Below are 21306 nucleotides of genomic sequence, written 5' to 3' on the forward strand. Positions count from 1 at the left end.
GCCTCCCCCTGCACCAACGACCTCGAAGCTTCCCTGGCGACCATCACAGCCGCCATGAGGGCCAACGCCGCCGCCATCAAGGCCCTGTCCGCTGAGTGCTCGGCGTCCAGCAACAGCTCGGCTGCCGGGAAACACCACAACAATCGTCCGCCGCGGTTCCAGAAGCTGGGTTTTCCGCGTTACGACGGTAATTCCGACCCCCTCATCTTCATCAACAGCTACGACACATACTTTCGTCGAGAGCGCATCATGGAGGAAGAAAAGGTATGGATGGCTTCCTGTCATCTGGACGATGGCGCTCGTACGTGGTTCCTCCAAGTCCAGGAGGAGGGCACCCCGACATGGCGTCGCTTCACCGAGCTCCTACAGCGGCGCTTCAAACCAACTCCGTGCCCCAATCCGCTCCACCGGTTGTCGCTTGGTGTCGACAACTGCCTACGCAGCCTTGCGGAGATGACCGCACAGCTGGATCGCCTCCGGTGCGTCTCGAGAAGGAGGACCGTGAACGCCGGGCAGCTGTACGCCTCCAGGCAGCAGCACGGGGACTCCTGGCACGTCGCCGAGCGCAGGCTCTTCGTGCCACAAAAGCATCGAAGGAGCAAGCAACGGTGCGCCTCCAGGCAGCAGTGCGAGGAATGCTTGTCCGTCGCATGGTGCGGCAGATACGCATGCTCCTCAGCTCGACGTTGTCGTACGTGTTCATCCACTCGGACTCGCCGATACGGCCTGCGGCTCCAATTGCAGTGGGGGTCCAAGTATGGGCGTTTCCAGTGCAGCGACCTCGCATCAGCATCCAGCATCAGGCATCAAAGGCTATCTCATTCATCCTTGTGCCTGGTGGTGCTAGGCACTTTCAGCATAAGAGTCAGCTGCTTCACACTCCACCCTTCAGCCTACATGAAGCCAGCAGAGGCGCTCTTTCCATGAGATCCAGGTGGATATCCTTATATTTTAGTCTTCAATAAAAAGGGAAAGCCGAGATGTAAAAGGCTTAACCCTATTTCGCTTCAGCTCTCCAGCTCAAGGACGAGCTGGGTCTCCAAGGGCGGGGGAGATGTCATGGGCATAAAGAGGGGCGCCGTAGGGCGCAAGTGTCCTAGTTGGGCCTTAAGCCCATTAGTGTTAATTAGTGTCTCTCTTAGTTATTTGTCTATAGGAATAGTACCATATTGTCTAGGCACAAGAGGTGTTAGTCCTATGTACCTTTTATATTCAGCCCATGGGGCACAATGGAAAGCAAGCAATGAATTATGAAGAAACAATTCTAGTCTCCCTCAATCTCTCAAGCTCTTAGCAAAGCATAAGGCCTAGTTATCCCAAAGCTCTCGTCCATAACAACACCACAGATGGGGAATACGGAGGAAGGCGAGCGAGCGGCTGAAGGCCAGCCGGACGTTGGCACGTGCGGCGATTCGCATGAGCGGATAAGTGAGTCGCGACAATTCACCAGCAGAGCAACTCACATGCAGAGTTATAGGACGTGGGGAAGCAGCAAATCACAACAACGGGCCACGTGGACGGACTAGGAAGCGCAGACGGACGGGCAAGCATGGTGACTCCACGATGACATGCCACGAAGACGAAGAGCCCAGGCAATGGGGACGACGACGGGTTGCACGAGGTGAAGGAACACACGAACTGGCCGCGCAGACAACCGACGCAGAATAAGGGGCACATACAACGCGTAGTCGCTGGTAGAGGAGCGCAAACGATCGACGTACAGGCCGCACAAGAGGCAACGACAGGCAGGCGGCGAGTCGGCGACGGGCCATACCCAAAATAAAAAAAAATCATGAGTGGACTAGATTAGATGAGTCCAACCCTAATCCTAATCCATGGCTTTGGTACTATGTTACTGACCACGGCAACCCTAACCCTAATCCATGGCTTTGGTACTATGTTACTGACCACGGGATTTGAGAAGATGAGCACCCCAGTAGTGGAGATGAGCACCCCACATTGGCCATATGGGCCTACATTAGATGGGCCTTCGTACACTAAACATTTTTTAGACAACTGCGGCCAGTGACCCTTCACCCCAACCCATGACCCCAATCAACCCAAGTTTCTGTTGACTATGTATCATAGTTTTTTTTATCTAATCTGTTGTTGGATTCCATTCTTTCTTCACATTCAGAAGCACATTTTTTGCAACGTTTCGGTTCTGAGCAGAAAATACAGCAGGAGAGGGCCCCACTGTAAGCTTTATATAACAAAAATAAAAGAACAACACTGTACAAAATTGCAACTTTTCATGGACTTTGATAAATGTAATGTGACCCCAATAGATTAATTTTATATGATCAATATAACTGTAAGGTTCATTCTTATTCCTTTTGTTTCAACGCCAATTCTTAGAATTATAACTACATCTGCAACACTAAAGTAAGAAACCTTGGAATCAAAAGAATTTAAACAAATTGGTAAAATAAGGTAAGATACAAATATTGTATTATACTAAAACTTCCTAGCAACCCCTAGACTTTTGATATCATCAAAACACCAACAAGATCAACATGGATATCCAAAAGCTAATAGCCTGCCTCTAGCAAATCTAATAACTTCGACATTGTCCCCTATTTTTAAAGAAATGACACTTACAACAAGCTTGCCTTAAATGCCATATATTTGAAAATGGAGGGAGTAATAGTTAATTAGTAACAAAGAAAGAGGTTCATAGACAACTCATGTGAACTAAAATATAAATACAATAGAACTCATGGAATAACTAAGTTGCTGAAACAACGGTTTGCATGTGAAGCGGCATGTTTATTTCATTGTTATGGAATTAAACCAACATTCACGACAATGTCTGTTATTCATCTCCATATCTAATAGAACAAGAAGGCCTTCATTCTTATTCAACATTAAATGGCCATTTCTACTCGTGGATTTATTGAATCCCTGCAACTATGGTAATCAAATATTACCTTCGGAGCACGCAAAACTGATTGCAATCTGTGAACAGATGCAAAGGGCTTCCTTGCAATTTACTACTCCCTCTGTCCCTGAAAGCTTCAACTCCTAGAATCCATGCCAGTTAAACTTTTTTAAGTTTGACCAACTTTATAGAAAAGAGCATCGATATCTATGACATAAAATGAGTATCTTATGAAAATATATTATATGATAAATCTAATGGTATTAATTTGGTACTATAAATCTTAGCATTTTTCTCTAGAAATTCAGTCAAAGTTTTAAAAGTTTGACTTACAACAACTCTAAAAGTTGAAGCTTTCAGGGACAGAGGGAGTACACGCTTAAAATGGAACAGAAGTTATCTTCGAAATTAGAGCACTCTGAAACCAGAATTCCAGTGCTTACCAGGTTCATCTCAGCTCATAATTCCACAGAAGCCTCATCAGATTCTTCTAATGTGAAGCTGTTGCAGCATGTAATCAGGAAAACCAGCAACTATATCGATGGTGAGCTGTTTTAAAAGTACTGCTGCTGTTGGTTCCATATGGTCACAAACAAAAGTTACTATGTTCATTTTTCTAGTTTCTGGCTGCGGTGCCATCTCCTGTTGCCAACAATAACCTGTTGTACAATAGTAACTTTCATTGATATGACCGCCATAATTGTTAAAAGGAAAAAAGAGTGAAGGTTACTATTTTCTGACAAATGTTTGCAAGTTTGACAATATGGTCTAATAATTTGCAGCAGTGCATGCAGTACAATGCTTACTAACTCCATCGAAAAATTTGATTGAACATCTTAAAATATAATTGTTCACACACAAAAAATAAAAAGGCAGCAAAAGATGCTTCAATGACTGTCATGGACATTGGGTCCATGGCATAACTAGACCTAGGCTATACTTTTCATGGCCGAGATCCGTCTTCTAGGGCGAGGTTTTACCCCTCTGCTGCCTAGGCTTGAGAGTACTGGGGAGAGAGATTAGAAGTTGTCATATTATTCTTGCTTGATTATATCAATAGAGTCTATAGATATTTATGTCCCTTCTACTTCACCTCTTTTGCTAAATAACCTATCTAGGACTAATATAAATTGCAAATACAAAGATAACTAAACTTATAAAGATAACTGGGCCGAACTATCAGCCCGTCAGCCAGATGGGCCCTAGCCGCGGCTTGCTCGGCTGCCCTGCGCTCGCGGGCACACCGCCTTCTGGTGGATGCCGCACATGACAATGACATTGCAAATAATGCATTGTTGTTTAGTGTTTGAGAAGGTTCATACAATTAAAACATTTCATTGCTCAGTCAATCTAGGAATCTCCAAGGAGACTTCTGCTGCTAAACTTCAGGTTGGTGATCAGATTGTCACGTTTCAAGAGGATAAACAGGATGCTGTTCTGGATTACTATGATAATCTGCTAGGTTCGACTGAAGACAGAGACTATACGATAGACCTTGCTGCCATTCATAAACAGCAACATGATCTTGCATCCCATACTCCCATGATGAGCCATTTTTGGAAGAGGAAGCATGGGCAACTACCAAAGGCTATTGGACAAAGCCCCAGGGCCAGATGGGTTCACGTGCCGTTTATATAGGTCCTGTTGGGACCTTACAAAAGGTGATGTGCTGCAGGCTCTTTCAGCTATTGAGCGTGGTCATGTTTTCAGATTTAAACTCCTTAACATAGCTTTCATAACTCTGTTATCCAAAAAGGCGGATGCCATGCAAGTTAAAGACTACAAACCGGTTAGCCTTGTATACAACTTTATGAAGTTGGTGACAAAAATCTTGGCCAACCGATTAGCTCCTTTATTTACCAGTTTGATATCTACAAATCAAAGTGCTTTTGTGACGAAGGAATATTCATGATAACTTCTTTGTTTGGCTAGGAGTCTGCACAAAAAGGAGACACACATCCACCTCAAGTTAGACATTTCTAAGGCTTCTGACTCAGTTTCTTGATCTTTCTTGTTGGAAGTATTACAACATATGGATTTTGGTTAGTACTGGGGGAATCTCATATGTCTGCTGTTATCTACCTCCTCAACGCAGATTATTTTGAATGGAGAGCCTGGGGAATCTATATCTCGTCTTTGAGGACTTTGTCAGGGTGATACTTTGTCCCCAATGTTGTTTATCCTTGTTATGGATGTTCTTAATGCCCTGGTGAACCACGCTGCTGAAATTAATATGCTGCAACCACTTGCTGTCCAAGGAGCCAAGCACAGGTTTTCTTTCTATGCAGATGACGAAGTAGTATTCCTTCGGACTTCAAGTGTTGATCACCATACTATCATGCTGGTGCTACAAATTTTTGGTCATGCCTTGGGTCTCAAGACTAACATGACAAAAAGTTCAGTGAAACCCATTCAATGTTCCGAGAAGGATTTAGTTCTGACCTCCAATATTCTGTTATGTGCTGTGAAAGGTTTCCCTTGCACTTACCTTGGCCAAACGCTCACAATACGTAAACCTACAAAGTCTGGTCTGTGGCCTCTAGTGGATAAGGTCGTTGATCATCTTCCAGGTTGGAAGTCTTCTCTCATGAACAGGGCTGGAAGATTAATCATGGTAGGTGTCGTGTTGACAGACACTACTATCCATTACTTGATTGCTTTGGATTTGCCAAATGGGTGTTTAAAGCAATTGCCAAGAAGCGAAGAGGGTTTGTTTGGAAAGGTCAGGAGCAGGGCAATGGTGGAAATTGTCTAGTTTCTTGGGAAAAGATTCATCGTCCTTTGCAGTATGGCAGGCTGGGTATACATAAGCTCGAAACTTCGAGTGGAGCTCTGCGTATCAAGTGGCTGTGGGCTAAAAAAACAGACAATTTGCGACCTTGGGCGGATTACCTATCCAAGTTCAGCAGAATGGCCAAGCCCTCTTTGGCATTGCTGTTGTCTGTATATTGGACCTTGGAGAATCCATAAAATTCTGGAAAGATTGTTGGCTACAAGAAAATACTATGGCTGAGCTTGCCCCCAACCTGTACAGTTCGGTTCCTAAAAGGATAATAAAGGCTAGGACAGTTGACAATTGTTGATGGGTGAAAGACATTAGAGGTGCTCTATCTGTCTAGGTCTTGGTCAAATATTTGCAGGTCCTGGTTTTGGTTGATGGGATATTTTTGAAGCAATATACACCTGACCAATTTCGTTGGAAGTTGACACAATCCGGCACCTACTGTAGCAAGTCAGCCTAAGCTGTTTTTTTTTCCCTAGGAACCATCAGATTTTTTCCTTGGGGAAGGATTGGGAGGAGTTGGGCTCCACTAAAATGCAGATTCTTCATCTGGCTAGCCATCAACAACTGTTGCTGGACGGCTGATCGACTGGGCAAACACAGGTTGTCCCACCGTCGGCCCGCCCCTTATGTCTTGTCATTTGACCAGGTCCACCACTTAGCATGATCTTCATGAACTAATCCACCTATCACAAAATTTGTTTATTCATGTAGCCATCAGCATGAAACTATTATAGTCATGTTGTTAATCCCTTGCCTTTGCCTGCATTGCCTCCAAATTTTAAGCAACCATTGGCTATCTGGCACCACCAGTGATCTATCAGTGTCTCTACCTATAGCCACTTCTTTGATGCTTGCGAACCAAGAGAGGCAAGTAATGTTTCATCAAGATCACAAAGGGAAAGAGAAGCTATAGTTATTGTCCCAGCAAATTAGGTGGTGGTGTGGGCAATGGGCAAGAATACCCCCTTCATTTCAAAATATTGTTCATGGTCACGAGAGTAACTGATCCACAATATTTGCTCATTGAGGATATCCAGAATGTAATTATAGTAGTATTTCCACTCCCCACCCCTAACTAAATACCCTAATGTAAGAGAAATGGATGTATTTTAACATATAACATATAATAGGAGTAGGGGTATGGATGATCTCAAACTGATTTTCCTTTTGGAACTATAGTTTATGTCCCTAGATCCATGCACGAATATTAGAACAGAGGGACTAAGTTGCATGGTTGTTGATAATTGCAAGACTAGGCATGAGTTAGTAAAAGGCTAAAAGCACTCTGCAGCAGCAAAAATAGCAAAGAAAGCTGATACGGTGACCTACACGAGGAAAGAACTAGATGGCCTAAGTGGCAATGTGATATTGTCTTAATGGCCTTTCATGAATCTCCTACAACTAAAAAGAATGAAACTAAAATCACTTTTTTGTGCGACATTCTATCACTTCGCCTTTGTGCGTACGACGTGCAATACCGTGACTCTCTTCTTTCCCTCGCGCCGGCCCCATGCGATCTCCAATCACGCGCGATCCTCCCTCGATCACGATCTTCAATCACGACCTCCCTCAATCACGACCTCCAATCCCATGCGTGGAGGACCTCATCCATGCTGCCGCCACCACACCCATCACGGACCCCTGCGCCCTGGACCTCCGCTGGTCTACCACACCAAGCTAACGCTGCTGCGACCGACGTCCACGCTGCCGCCGCCGCCACACCCATCACGGACCCCTGTGCCACCTCCGAGGGACGACCTCGCCAAGCCGACGCCACCACGGCCGACGCCGTTTCTGCCATGCTACTGTGCTCGCAAGGGGTCAAGAGCCACGCTACTGCGCTCGCGCTACCTCCCCTCCTCCATGGCCGGCGTGAGCTCCCTCTCTGTCAAAGGTCTTCTCTGGGGAGCGCGTGACACCGACATCTCCATCCCGTGCCAGCAGCCCACAGTGAGTCCCATTATGACCTCTGATTTTGGATTGTGGAATCCTAGAGTTGTTCGATTTGTAGTATGTGATGCCGCGTCCTTCTGCTGCAAGGGATTTCCCTGCATCAGCTTTTCTGTCCTGCATCTGCACAAGGAACAGATGGATGTTGCCACCAGTTCCTAGGCAACATACGCCTCTCATACGAACCCTGCTCCCTGCTCCGCTTGCCTGCCGACCATTTATTTAGCTCAGAGCCCACTCTGTATCTCTGCCATCTACAGCAATGCCAAGGTGAGCAATGCAACTGAAGCCATGTGCTATCACATATATGCAGATGCCCTTTTCGATTAAATATCAGAATGGCGTGGATGTTTTTCTTTTTGTTACAGGATCTTCTTTAGTTGGGTTATCTAGCCTTGCTGAAGCCAATATGCCTAATTTTGATCATCTGTAAGATCAACAACAAATGTAATGTCAGTTTTGTTCCCAACTCCTCACAGTTATTGTTCGCAAGAGTTTGCCATGTAGCATAATTGGGCTGAGTCCTTGATATATTTGTTATTGCCTCTTGCATATGAGGTCTTCAAGGATCCCTCTTCAATACAATGTGCCTTGGTCAAAAAATAAAGTTTCACTTTATAAGCTCTGCATTTTTTGAAGTGAAATGTCAATGTGTGATCCACATCTATTTGCTTTTTTTATCTCTATGCTGGATTTTGTAGATCCAGATTGATAGGGATGCATAGAATATACTATACTAATCTATACTAAGTCGGATAAACTTTTTCTTCTCTGAAACAAATTTGCAGATCTTTGTGCTTATTCTATCCCATCACTCAGGTTCGTATTTTATCAATTTCATTTCCCTGCTGTGGAGTTGGACAGTGGGAGCACAATCAAACTTTCCTATCTGAAGGCATGGAAAAACATGTTAGGTCAATGACACAATGGTTGTGTCTTGTGCATTTCACACTTCACAATTTGTTAGTGCATAGCAACCCTTGTTCAAGATAGGTACTAGAAACACTGCTAGAAATGGAATCTTGAGTTTCTGTGACATGGAGAAAAGGAAAGCTAAGATATTCCTTCAGAAGATGACTTGTTGTGTTGCTATTACAACTGATATGTGGATAGCTGATAACCAGAAAAGAGGATACATGGCTGCCACTGGACATTTTATTGATGACTCATCTCTTAGAAGCTGCATATTGAGGTGATTACCTGATTTTTCTTGCTGCACTATTTTTATGATATAGATTCATGGGTTTTTCCAACCAAGTTTTCGAATGGTTAGGAACTCTTGATCAAAGCTTTGATTGCCCTCCAGTCGATGATTGGAAATTTTCTTCGCTTGTTTGTGAGAAATTAGAATTGTTTTATCAGCTGACTACATTGTTTTCTAGAACCAAGTATGTGACAGCTAACATCTTCTTCCCCAAAGTATGTGAGATTAAACTTAAAATTAATTCTTGGAAAGAAGATGAAAATGAGATAATTAGGAAAATGCCCATTGCCATGATAGAGAAGTATGATAAGTATTGGTCTGACATCCAAGGTCTTATGGCTTTAGCTGTTATTCTTGATCCATGTCTTAAGATGACAATGTTGGAAGGTTGCTACATTGCTTTATTGGGCTCAAGATGAAGCTGATAAATATGTCAAAAAGAGCTATGAGTTGCTAACAGAGTTAATGCGTGAATACCACGTGCAAACTGACCAATAGGATGTGGGTACATAATTTCTACATGGGATGACCCCATCCGCCAAATTTGCTGGGACGAGCTCACCCCCAGATTCCCTAAAATATTCTACATGGGATGTCCCTGACTCTGTTGGCCCCCAATCAATCTAAACACCGCAAAAATGGGTTCATCCATCTCCATCCCACCTCATCCTTGGAACCAAACACTATCTAATACTACAGCTGCAGCTAACTTCACATTTCTCTTTCTTTTTGGTAAATATAAAACTCATATATAGTTTCATGATGTTATAGATCAGTTTGCATATATAATACATGTTTGTGTTTAGGTGATAATTAGTACCTTAACTTCCTAATAGCAACAGAAAAAACCGTGTATCAATTCACTTGTTTTCTGGACAAGATGGATGTGGTAACTAAGCAGACTAATTGCACGGTGCTTCCCTTTACCCTGAATGGAATGACAATCATGGTTTGTTTTTGTCAGGATTCTAATGAGGCTCTCAACCAGAGAATAATGGCCCTCAACTGAGAAATTCAACTTTTTACTTATCTTCTTCACTTGTTCGTTGCCTGCAGTGTGCCCCTTCACTGCAAGCTTGCTCTTGGTCCTCGGTTGCTGGTCACCTGTTGTAATCAGCGGAGGGCATGACAGACACATGGCTGCCTCCATCATCCTAAGATTGAGAAACTGGGCATACCATGTCTATTGCAAATTATAGCCTCAAGAAAGCCATGTAGGCCTCACACCTCAAGGTCAATGCACCCCCTACCTTGCCCAGATCAGTACTAACTTTTTTATGAACCTATGGTTTAGTGCATAAATGCCGTTTCATTTTCTTGTTAGCATGGGAGGTCACCGAGATGGTCTTCATGCTTTTTTTTTGCATGTTCATGCACCAAATCATATATTTTTTTGCATGCTCATTGAAATTGCTGTTTCTATTGTTATAATTTATGTTAAGATCTGGTTTAATTCTTGCTATTTTTTGTTGATAAAAAATTGCAATTTAGTATATTGAATTGGACTGCATGCTCATCTTTAAGCGTTCACTGAGCATGGGTTTCCCTGCTGACACCAGTACACATCTGCTGAATTAGTATCCTTTTTACTTTGGTGTATGGAGGTTGCAAAAGTTTACGAAGTATATATATAGTAAGATAAGATGTACGATAAATAAAATCTAAGATAATTAGACTTCATATTTCTTTGTACATGTAAGTTATCTTTGGTGTGCGAGCTAATTGAGGAACTCCTCTTTGTTCTCTCTTTACACTTTACTGATAACACAGATCAAGTTCGACTAGATGATTTAGGTATCTCTAGGGTTGGGAATTGTGATAGAGGCATTTTTTTTAGTTCATTACAATTTTAGAAAATTCCAATAGGTGCTGATGTATGTATTCTAGCAAGACATGTCTTAGTAGTTCAGTTGTAGCCCAGAGGCTTCATCTCAAGCACCTGCAGTAGGCTACCACCACTTTTTTTTCAAGATCTTGTGCTTCCTAATTTCCATTATGGCCTCATTTGATGGTGTGTGCTTCCTTTGGCTAAGCAAGATTTTTATTTATTCAGATCTTTTTTCAGTTCACATGTATTAGATCAGGCAACAAAATTGTTATCATGTGGTTACAGGCTTCAGCAATATGGGTTGTGGACACAGATCAGGGAGAGACTTTCTGAAGAAATCAAATTTGTGGACTGCATAGTCATAATATTGTAGCCAGAGTCTTATCATTTTTCACCAAAGCATCATTATCTTAGAGAAACACTACAGCCTTTGGCTTTCACTAAACCAATCAATATTTTGAGCTCCTAGGTTGGTTCTTTGATTCACAGTTTCCTAATCAATATTTGTCAGACAGTATTTTTATCTTATTGTGCGATTCATGTAATTTTAGTACAAAAGTTTTAGTTGTCCCGTAGGAACGCACGGGCACGCTACCTAGTTAATAAATATTTGTAACATCATCTAACCTCGGATGACATTTCCCAACGACATTTTGCGTCTTCAACATCTTTGCAATGGCATATAACTAGCATTTACTTAGGCAAAATGATGTAGCACTGGATGTTGCGCTTCAATAGCAGAATGACATAAAAGGCATTTGTTAAAAGAAATTAGTACCTCAGAATGGCACAAGCAGTCTATTTCATAGGAGCCACCCCATTACCACCATGATCAGCATCTATGTCCAACCCATCACACATGTTCCGGCTCGCAACATATTCATCTTTTGCCAACTTGCTTGAGCTCCTTTTGCTATACTTCTTCTTATAGGGATCCACCAAATCATCCTGCTGTGTAATCACATGAGGACCTTTTCTTTTAGCTTTCATGCTCTCCTCAGTGTGTTTACCTTTCACACATTCCAGCGCAAGAACCACTGTGACAGAGGAATCAGAACTCCTAAGGCACTTTAAAACCCTGTTGCAACCTGGTTCTTCTTCTTCATCAAGCTGAGCCATCATATTGGTTACACAAATCTCCTGATTTATGTTGCAAATCCTACCACAAACCCCATCATTCTTCCCCTTGCCTGTCTCGGCAGAGCCACCACCAGATGAATTACCTGAACGTGAAATCCTCTGTGATCCATTCATTGCCAGGTGCAGCTGCAAAGCTAACTCTTCGTCCAGTAGAACCGGAACACCACTGTTCCTCCCCACTAACCCACTGCTGCCAACAGCGTTGTTCCCCCGCTTGGAAGCCATCTTCACCTCCGCAGCCTTCCTCAGAGAATTCTCCCCAGCAACGGAGGTACGATCCCAGAAGCAAGTCTCCAGATTCAGCCCCAAATTGAAGCCCCCGTTCTTCGATCTCACGGTGGGGCAGCAATCGACGCAGAGGAAATCCTCCACATCAACCGGCTGGATCACCGTCGTGCGGTGTTCGGCGGAGATACAGGATCGGTGGACACAGCGCTTGCAGTGGCGGCAGACGACGGCGGAGTCCTCGGGCGGCAGGTTGTCGAGGGAGAGGCAGTAGGAGCATACAGCGGCGGAGCGGACGAGGGAGAGGCATTCGGTGCAGAGGAGGACGACGCGCCATAGGGAGCTGAGTGGACGGACCGGGCGGCGCTTGGGCCTGGTCCCCGGCTGGGGCGTTGGGAAGCGGACGCCGCAGCAGTGGCACAGGCTGAGATCGGGCAGGCCACGCGCGGGCGCTGGCGGCGCAGGTGGTGGCAGGGGCGGGCGAGGGGCCGCGGCGCGGCGGCGCGGGCGGTGCTTAGAAAGGAGGCGGGACGGCGGGACGGGGTGATCGGCGTCGGAGGCAAGTGCGTTGGGTGCGTCCACCATGGGTGACACCGTGACAGGTGAGGTTAGGGTTTGAGAGCAAACCGGTTTTCCCACAACCCCTGCGGCCGCATCCCTTATCTAGTGGGTAGAGGCTCTTTAAGATTTGCGCCAGTCAAAGCCCACTGATTCCCTTTTCCCCATGTTTGATAGATTCCCACAGTTCTGTTCTATTCCCAGTGCTTCTCTCCTGCTATCCACCCCACGCCTCCTCTCTGTCACTCAGTCAGATCTCTCTTTCTCCATCGCTCTCTACTCATCTCTCCAACCTCCTCTCTCATTAGATCTTGTTTAGGCCTTGTTTAGATACACCCAAAAACTCAAAACTTTACAAGATTCCTCGTCACATCGAATCTTGCGATACATGTATGGAGTATTAAATATAGATAAAAATAAAAACTAATTACACAGTTTGTTTGTAAATCGCGAGACGAATCTTTTAAGCCTAGTTACTCCATGATTGGACAATGTTTGTCAAATAAAAACGAAAGTGCTACAGTGTCAAAATCCAAAAAGTTTTTGCATCTAAACAAGCCCTTAGTTCACCTCGAAAACCATAAACTTTTCAAGATTTCCCGTCACATCAAATCTTGGAGCACATGCATAAAGCATTAGATATACACAAAAATAAAAACTAATTGCACAATTTGTCTGTAAATCACGAGATGAATCTTTTGAACCTAGTTAGTCTATGATTAGATAATAATTGTCAAATAAAAATGAAAATGCTACAGTGCCGAAATCCAAATTTTTTTCGGAACTAAACAAGGCTTTACATCACATTATTATTGCGCTCCCTCCCTCTCTCTCTGCCTCTACTCATCTTCTATCTCAGATATGACATTCATCTCTCTCCCTCTCTCTCTAGATAACTAGTAAAGGGGCACGCGCCATCGCACGCACGTGGAGGGAGAAGTGCTAAGACTAAGTAGCGTTGTTCTACGTTGAAATATGTCTTGTGTTGTAGTTAAAGGATGCAGTGTGGACCAGTAAACATACATAGAACTGTTGATTCGAAGATACTAAGTACGGTAGATCATGGTTATAATACTACATAAGTTATCACAACATTACACGGATAGGGTTCACAGGTTTAGCATTGTTCTAATTATACATGGGTGATGAATAATAGGAGGTGTAGTAGTGTTCACTGCTCTCCGAGGTCTTGGTTTATGTACATAGTGGTATCCTGAGTAATTATACATGTTCATTTCGAAGTCAGTAGTGATCGCCCTATTATCTTCGTCTGCGGTACCAAAAGCTTTGTGTCCATGGAAGGTATGGCAATGTTATTGGATCAGCCTGTTGGAGAAAATCCTCTGTGTAAATCTTTTTGTAACTGTGAGTTGTGTTCTGATAATCTGTTATATGAGTGTTTAAGACCTGAATCCATGTATTCTGTGGTTGGTCTATGCTGACAATCAAAACTCCATTTTCATGTGGCCTTCTTCTAACTGTTCAAGCGATAATTCAGCTGATTTGTTTGAGGCAAAGTGAGGAAGATGCAGTAAAATGTTTCAGAATATTAGTGATTTATTTACCAACCATGAAAGCTATGTGCTCAAACTGAGTTCTCGTGGCTCTGCTCTTTGTTGTCCATGTGGAAATAGCTCCGTAGATTCTCCTTGTAGTAGCTTCTTTGCTGAAAAATAAAAAAATATAAACCAAAGCTATGTTAGGATTCCCAATGATTTGATTGTTTAGTAAGCTAACTAAATGGATAACCAAAATGAGCTGCTCAAGCATTAGTTGGTTTACCTGCAAGTTTATGCCAGCTGTTCCGTCCTGAAAAGCATACTGGCCATTGGTAGGTTGGTTGTCGAAGACATTTGGAACGAACGACTGGAACACATCTTCTTGGTCGGTGAATAGAAACCCTGTTCTACAGCTATCGTGTGAGAAGACTAAGTTTGCCGAAGGGTCATAGGTTTGGAACATCTGAATGTTGTCTGCACCATGTGTGAGTAGTGTACTAATTTGGTCAACTGGTCCATCACAGGGCAGAACACAGGGAAAGTTTAAACTTGCATCTTTTTATAGGAGGGTAGGCAGGTTGCTGGAGCCTAGTGGGGTGTTGCAAGCTTCATGAAGAGGAACTGGCCCACAAAGCAGTGAAATCAATAAGAATTTGGAAAAATGGAATTTTTGTTAGGTGCATCGAACAGTTTGAACTGGGCTCTGCTGCTTACCTCGACCTATTGCAGCAATTGCACCTAGCTTTATGTTTTCGTGGAGCATCAGCGCCTTGCCAATCATCCAAGCAAAGAACATTTTGGCGGAAGAACTAAGTAAATCTTGTGGCTAAGGGATTGATCAATAAGATCCTCGAATACAATATTTTTGTTACGGTGCCGCCACTATTCATCAATAAAGATAATACAAAAAGAGCTATAGGGGTAAGATTGTGGAGACATTGTGGAGAAGAAATCAAATTAAGTACACATGTCATTTTTTCTGCCAAAATTGATGGGAGTTAGCAACCTGACATTAGTAAAAAAGAAGGGAGTTTATCACATAGTAGTACGCAAGTGTGACCCTTATTAGCATGTGTAGGTCCTGTAAAAATCAGTACATACAGAAGGGGAAACAATTTAGGAAACCCATGGCATCTTAACTGAGAAGACGAATCAGGAAAATCATTTGAAAAAGAGAAGCACATGGCCAAACTAAGGTGAGTCTAGGAGGTGAGAAGAAGAGGGACATGGAGTGGCAGCGATGTCCAGCTGAAATGTAGAGGTTAACACCATGCCATGTATTTTCAAGATGTAGAGGATAAATCAATAATTTTTAAAAAAGATGTAAGCAAGACAGGAGGAATGAAGTAAATAACTCTAAATGAAAAGTAGTTCTAACAATGGCAACTGACATTGTCAATGTCTGAAAGTACTGCACACACACATATTGCCATGACTAACATTACAAATAGAGAGAAAGTGTACCAAAGGAAGGCAGCCTGATTTCACAACCTACTCTTGACATGGAGATAAAAAAAGAAGAATATGCATACAAAAGTATTGTGTACTGTCTGAATAATGTTTTAGTTTGAAACCATCTAATTAGGAGAGGGTTGTGTCTAATGGAGAGATAGTTCAGTTAATAGAACTAATCCTATATGCAAGAAATATATAAAATTCACAAGAATTCATGTGTGACGTGTAGGTAAACCAAACTGGATATGAACAAAAAATAAAGCATTTCAAAGGAAAGTTGTTCACCTGTCCACTCTCTTTCATCTTTTGCTTGCTATCTGATTGAATGCACCTAAACACAAGGGGAAATCGATAGGGTTTGGGAGTTGTGCACATGACAATAATAACAAAGGAGCATGGAGATCAGAAAACAGAATAATGGGATACCTGGCATATACAGAGTAGCTGGCCTTAAGGCCAAAAAAGGACCAAGATGGTAAATGAACAACCAACTTATATCTACGATCGCAAATTTTGTAGACGAAACTATAAGATAGTAACAGTTGGGTGAGTAAACAGAAGTAGTTACACTCTGAGATATCTTGAGCAAACTGTATCCATTTTTTAGCCTGGTAGCGTACTTGTATTTGTGGTTAACAAAAATGATCAAATAACCAACCTAATTTCATTTGAAGCACTGCGGCTTATACATAGCTAATGGGCAGGCTCTAGCAAATTTACAACATTATTTTTTAAAATCTCACAAAGCAGACCAATATTTTATTCTAGTAACATAAAGTAACTCACATTAATATAAGGAATTGAAAGATATTTTTTTGTTGAACCAAAAAACAGTAGGGGAAGTCCCACTGTTAGGTCACATGAGAATGAATTTTGTGAACCTAGTATGTACGTTATACACTGGAAAGGAATATTTCTTGCTACAAATGGGGCATAAAGCAAGTTTCCAACATGTAAATTAATCGCCTTGTGCTTGACGCTCATCACACAGTTTTCTCCATGCACACCTTTCAGTGTGGACTATTTTTATCCAACATTATATTTTAGTGGGATGAGGGTAAAATGATATAAAAAGAAAAAGTAGTAGGATATCATGAAAATTGGTTTTAAAAGACTGAACCAAGTAATCTTACCCCTTACCTTAGCAAACTTAACGGAAGGGGCTTTTGTCCCCACTGTCCAGCCATCCATTCTCTAGCTTCTTATAAGATTCATTGATCTTTCCCTGCTTCTTACAGAATACATGCTTAGCTGCGGTTGCAGGATTATGAATGAACCTTTATTTACCTGCAATAAAAATAACTGATAACGATGTTATATATAATGGATTTTTTCGTCAGTGCAAACCTAGAACTTAGCATATTTCTTGGTGCAGTGAGGCGACAAGTACAGACAATTTGAGCATAGGTCAACATATATTCAGCAACAGAGCGTAGGGTATCAACAGAGCGTAATTTGAAATCATGGACAAAACTATGCGTACTAATGGCGTAAAAAAATAAAGAAGCACATAGATGTAGAGGGAATACGTTGCGACCAATATTACCTCTTCTAGCTCTTTTTTACATTGGTAGACAACAACAGGCAGGTTGCAATGACCTCAATGTGATCTCCATTTTATGTTCTGAAAAGGCTAGCAGTATACCGTAATAAGCATGAGGTGAAGAAATTAGCATTGCTATTAAACAGAATTCAAAGGGGAGAAGGCTCAGGATAAAGTTGACCTTAAAGAGTAGAATTGGCATTGTTATATGTACCACGTTTGCCTGTTCATAAATAAAACATGTAAAGTCCAATAAGAGGTGTAGGTACAAAAATTAACATGAAAGAAGAGAAGGTTTAGATTCTATTTAATATGGCCAGGCATCATGAAGTATTAGCTATAGTATACATACTTTTCCATTGCAGGCAAGATTAGCTCTTAAAAATTTATGGCTCTCAAAAAGCAGTATACATAATTTTCCGTTGCAGGCAAAAAGCAGTATATAGCTATGCACACATGATACACAGTCATATAAATTAGGTAGAACATATAAAAGAACTCATATAAATCATTCATCAATTCATTGTAAAACAAATGGACGCATATCTGCCTGAGTCAAACTCGAAGAACACCCTGGCCTATCATAAATCATTCATCAACTCATTGTAAAACAAATGGAGGCATATCTGCCTGAGTCAAACTCCAAGAAACCAAAACGCATATTTGGAGAAAAGAACTGCAGCTTTTGCAAATGAAACATACATATATGTGTTCCTGCTGCAACAAAACAAATCGATCTGTTGATGCAAAAGCTAATCTGCAAACACAAAGGGCTAATACCCGATTTAAACGTTAAGGCGTGTCAGCCGATTTGACCTTACTATCGGCAAAGGTGATAACTCGAATACTTTTGTCCCGACAACAACGATGCGCCCGGATGCCACGGCCAAGAGGTATTCACGCGGAACTTGAGAACACGCCGAGCTTAAGTCGACGAATTCCTAAGAACTCGTAATAAAAAAGAAAAAGTATGACGAAGTCGTCAAAAAAGTAGGTACTGGAGTATGAGTAAAAACTTGTGTTTGATTGATTGATAGATGTCCCGATTACAAGGCCCTAGGGTCTATATTCATACCCTGCTCAAAGAGCTACAACTAGACACGACTAGAATTCAAATTCCAAATTTAAACAGAATCCGTGTACAAAACGATTTAAATAACTAAGGAAAACATAAAACTATCCTGCCGTGACAAGCTGGGACACCACCACGGATCAATTGGCAACCTCCAAGTCTTCCTTACGTTATCGGCAGACTCCCCATCGGCAACGATTAATACTGGCCATCGGCATAAACACATCACCACCCAAGGACTTAGCCACATTCAGCTGTCTCCTCATCGGCAACCACACTTATCGGCAACTCTCCTGCAGACCAGTCACTATTGCCTTTTCTTGCCGATCTACACTCTACCGATCTTGGGTACGTGTCCAAAAACGGTGTCAACACATGCCCCCCAATTTCGGAGTATGAAATCATTAATGCTCCAAAATTCTCTGCAGTAATGATGCCTTTCCGCAATTAATTCTCCCAATTTGGTAACCGACAACCTTAATCTGAACAACCTTGGTTCGATTCCTCCGCAGATTCCTCAAAATCCTCAACTTCCCAAACGGACATCTCCACTTTAGTCGTCCATCGGCAATATTACCGTTACAGAGACCTGCCGATGGACTGACCAGGACGTCCTGTTCAGCAAAGTATCTTTATCCTCCCAAACGGATATCCTCACTTTATCCGCCCGTCGGCAAGTCTCGCACAGTAAAATATCCTACCGTTACAAGGCGCTACCGATGGACCGACCAGCAAATCTCGCACAGTAAAATATCTCCAGATCACGACCGCTTCCTATCAAATCACCTGCACAATCCCTTGATTATCGTGCGAACAGTTACCATAGTATCCTCGGATTTCACGGATACGGCGAAGTGATAAGTCAGATTTACCCTTGCCCATTTTGTCCTATAAATAGTTCCTTCTCGGATACTCCTTCTCCATCGCATCATTCCACAGTTTCAACTCCACCTTCCTGGCGGCGGCGCTGTTCGAGATCTCCAAGAACTCCAACAAAGCCCCTTCTTCACCAATCTCGAAGCCTTCGATCATCCTTTTTGTGAGGAGATGGCCATCAACTTCACCGTTCCTGAGGTTAGTTCTTCATTCCACCTCTTGTGCTTTTACCGTATCCCTGTTCATCCGTAATTTATTTTACTGAACATTTTCTCTTTTTTCTTTCTTTGTTCTTCTTTTACCTTCAAAACCATTAGGATCTGTCCAATAAAATTATCATCCCTACCGATCAGCCACACCTCCAATGCCTTGGTCCGTTAGGGGATCCAGATCCCACCGATCTTATTAATGTAGAAACAAACAGAATCCCTTTTAGAGCCGAGAATTTTTCTTTGGATCTGTGGAAGGATACCTTCCGTTCCTGGCCCAGTCCTACCGTGGGATGGAAGGATTGGTTCTTGAGAGTTAGCCACTCAAATGAAGTCTAATGGGGTGAGAGAAAACTGGACCAATGCATCAGGCTGTCCATTGCCGATATGCATAGGAATGAGTCACTGCTGATAGCTGCATCATATTAGTCAGACACACTCAACGCCTTTGTCTTCGGCCACGGCCCTGCTTCCCCTACACTTGCCGATGTGGTTATGCTCACCGGCCTAGATGTATCTTCTGCTGATAGCACCCACTTTTTCGATACCAAACCCAGTGCTAAGGTAGAAATTCGTGCCATCGGCGGTTGGTCAGGGTACATCCAAAAATACAAACGAACAGGCCCTGTTAACATAAAGGAACAGACCAGCTTCCTGAACATGTGGTTGGACAAATTTGTATTTTGTGGTCGATCGGCAGGACCAACTTCCGTCTATCTAGCAGCAGCCGAAAGACTAGCCAATGGTGGCCGATTTCCCCTCGACCGATACCTGCTTGGCGCAGCTTACCACCTCCTTCATCAGGTACAGGAAACTCCTGCTCGGCCAGTCCATCGGCAACCTAGGAGGACCCTAGTGGTTTATCAATATGTGGCTTAGCCTTCACATGCACAAGCGTCTTGAATTCAACCTCTTCACACAACGCTTCCCCAGAGACATAGCCAAGGATTATGAACTAGATGAAGAAGAATCGGCAACTCGCCCTCCTCTGAACTTTGGCGAAGCTGTCATCGTTCTGCCTGGCACTGGTGGCAACGCAGACCAGGTCAGCCGATTCTTCCAGACCTTGTACGAAGGCCTGACCAGAGAGCAGCGAGCGTGGATGCCTTATGAAGATCCACATACTATGTTTCCTTTGGTTTTCCATCCATTCAATGACGCACTCAACAAGGATCATGATGTGATGATGGCACTGATCACTCCTAGAGCTATACCAGTGAATTTCTTTGGCAGTGAGAAAACTTCCAACCAGACTTATGAGTTCTACAACCCATCGGCACTAGCCCGTCAACTAGCTTTCGGCCAGCTGCCGATCGCACTCTGTTATGCCGATGTGATAAAACCCAGGGAAGCCATCACTAACCTTCTCGAGTGGATTCGAGTAGCTCAATTGCCACCGAGTGCCGATACAAATGCAGATTTATCAGAGTGGATCCCAGCCCTCTTCATCACTCAGGAGTACAAACAATGGTGGGAAGAATGGAAGGAGCATTTGTTCTGCAAATCGGCGCTCACGTACCGCGGCATGATTGATCCTCAGTACAAAGCTCCTGATAACACTGTAAGTATTTCCAAACCGATGTCCCAATTCTTTCACTTTTATTTCCATCGGTAACTCACTTTCTGTATTATATTGTAGGTTGATAACGATCCCCCATTGGTCAGCAGGAGTGGCAAGCCGATTGACTTTTTTCCATCAGGCCTGATCTCCTCAATCGGCAACAACGCTCCTACCTTGGCTGCCATAATGCACCGAGGTGTACGCCTTAAGAAGGTCACCACCAAGCGTTCAAAGACATCTCCATCGGTAGCTGCCTCTGCTTTGGCGCAAGCCTTTAAGGTAAATCTTCAAACTTCTTTACCGATTTCATTCTTCCAGCTAATATGCTTGTACTCACAAATCTTTATCATTGTACCAGCAAACCGGCACATTGGCAAGGACCAGAAGCACAAGTGCCGATGCCCCTCAGTCCAGTTAGCCGAAGAGAAAAGGTGCCAAGAGTACCAGAGCACAAACAAAGCGCCAAAGAGTAGCAACGCCTCCTCCTCCCTCGGTACCTCCAATTCCGGTAGAATCTTCT

General features: G+C 43.1%; 2 protein-coding genes across 5 annotated transcripts in view; both read right to left on the reverse strand.

The window, feature by feature from the left end:
* Positions 1–2924, reverse strand: part of LOC110430950 — an 8737-nt gene extending 5813 nt beyond the window's left edge. The window contains exon 1 of the mRNA XM_021449223.1: positions 1342–2924. The gene's annotated coding sequence lies outside the window, so the exon portion shown is untranslated. The remainder of the gene's footprint in view (positions 1–1341) is intronic.
* LOC8085356 overlaps positions 1–12663 on the reverse strand; it is a 22586-nt gene extending 9923 nt beyond the window's left edge. Inside the window, exons 1-3 of one of the 4 annotated variants that reach the window (XR_002448375.1) lie at positions 11427–12662; positions 3325–3540; positions 2931–3024 (exon numbers count right to left, since the gene is read on the reverse strand). Coding sequence is in view for 1 of the 4 variants with exons in the window: in XM_002438379.2 (XP_002438424.1) it covers positions 11447–12598 (1152 nt within the window). In the remaining 3 variants the exon portion in view is untranslated. Of the gene's footprint in view, positions 1–2930; positions 3089–3324; positions 3541–11426 lie in introns of all 4 variants that reach the window. The other 3 variants (XR_002448377.1, XR_002448376.1, XM_002438379.2) reach the window with 3 other exon arrangements.

This window comes from Sorghum bicolor, chromosome 10 (genome assembly GCF_000003195.3).
Source record: "Sorghum bicolor cultivar BTx623 chromosome 10, Sorghum_bicolor_NCBIv3, whole genome shotgun sequence".
Lineage (NCBI taxonomy): Eukaryota > Viridiplantae > Streptophyta > Magnoliopsida > Poales > Poaceae > Sorghum > Sorghum bicolor.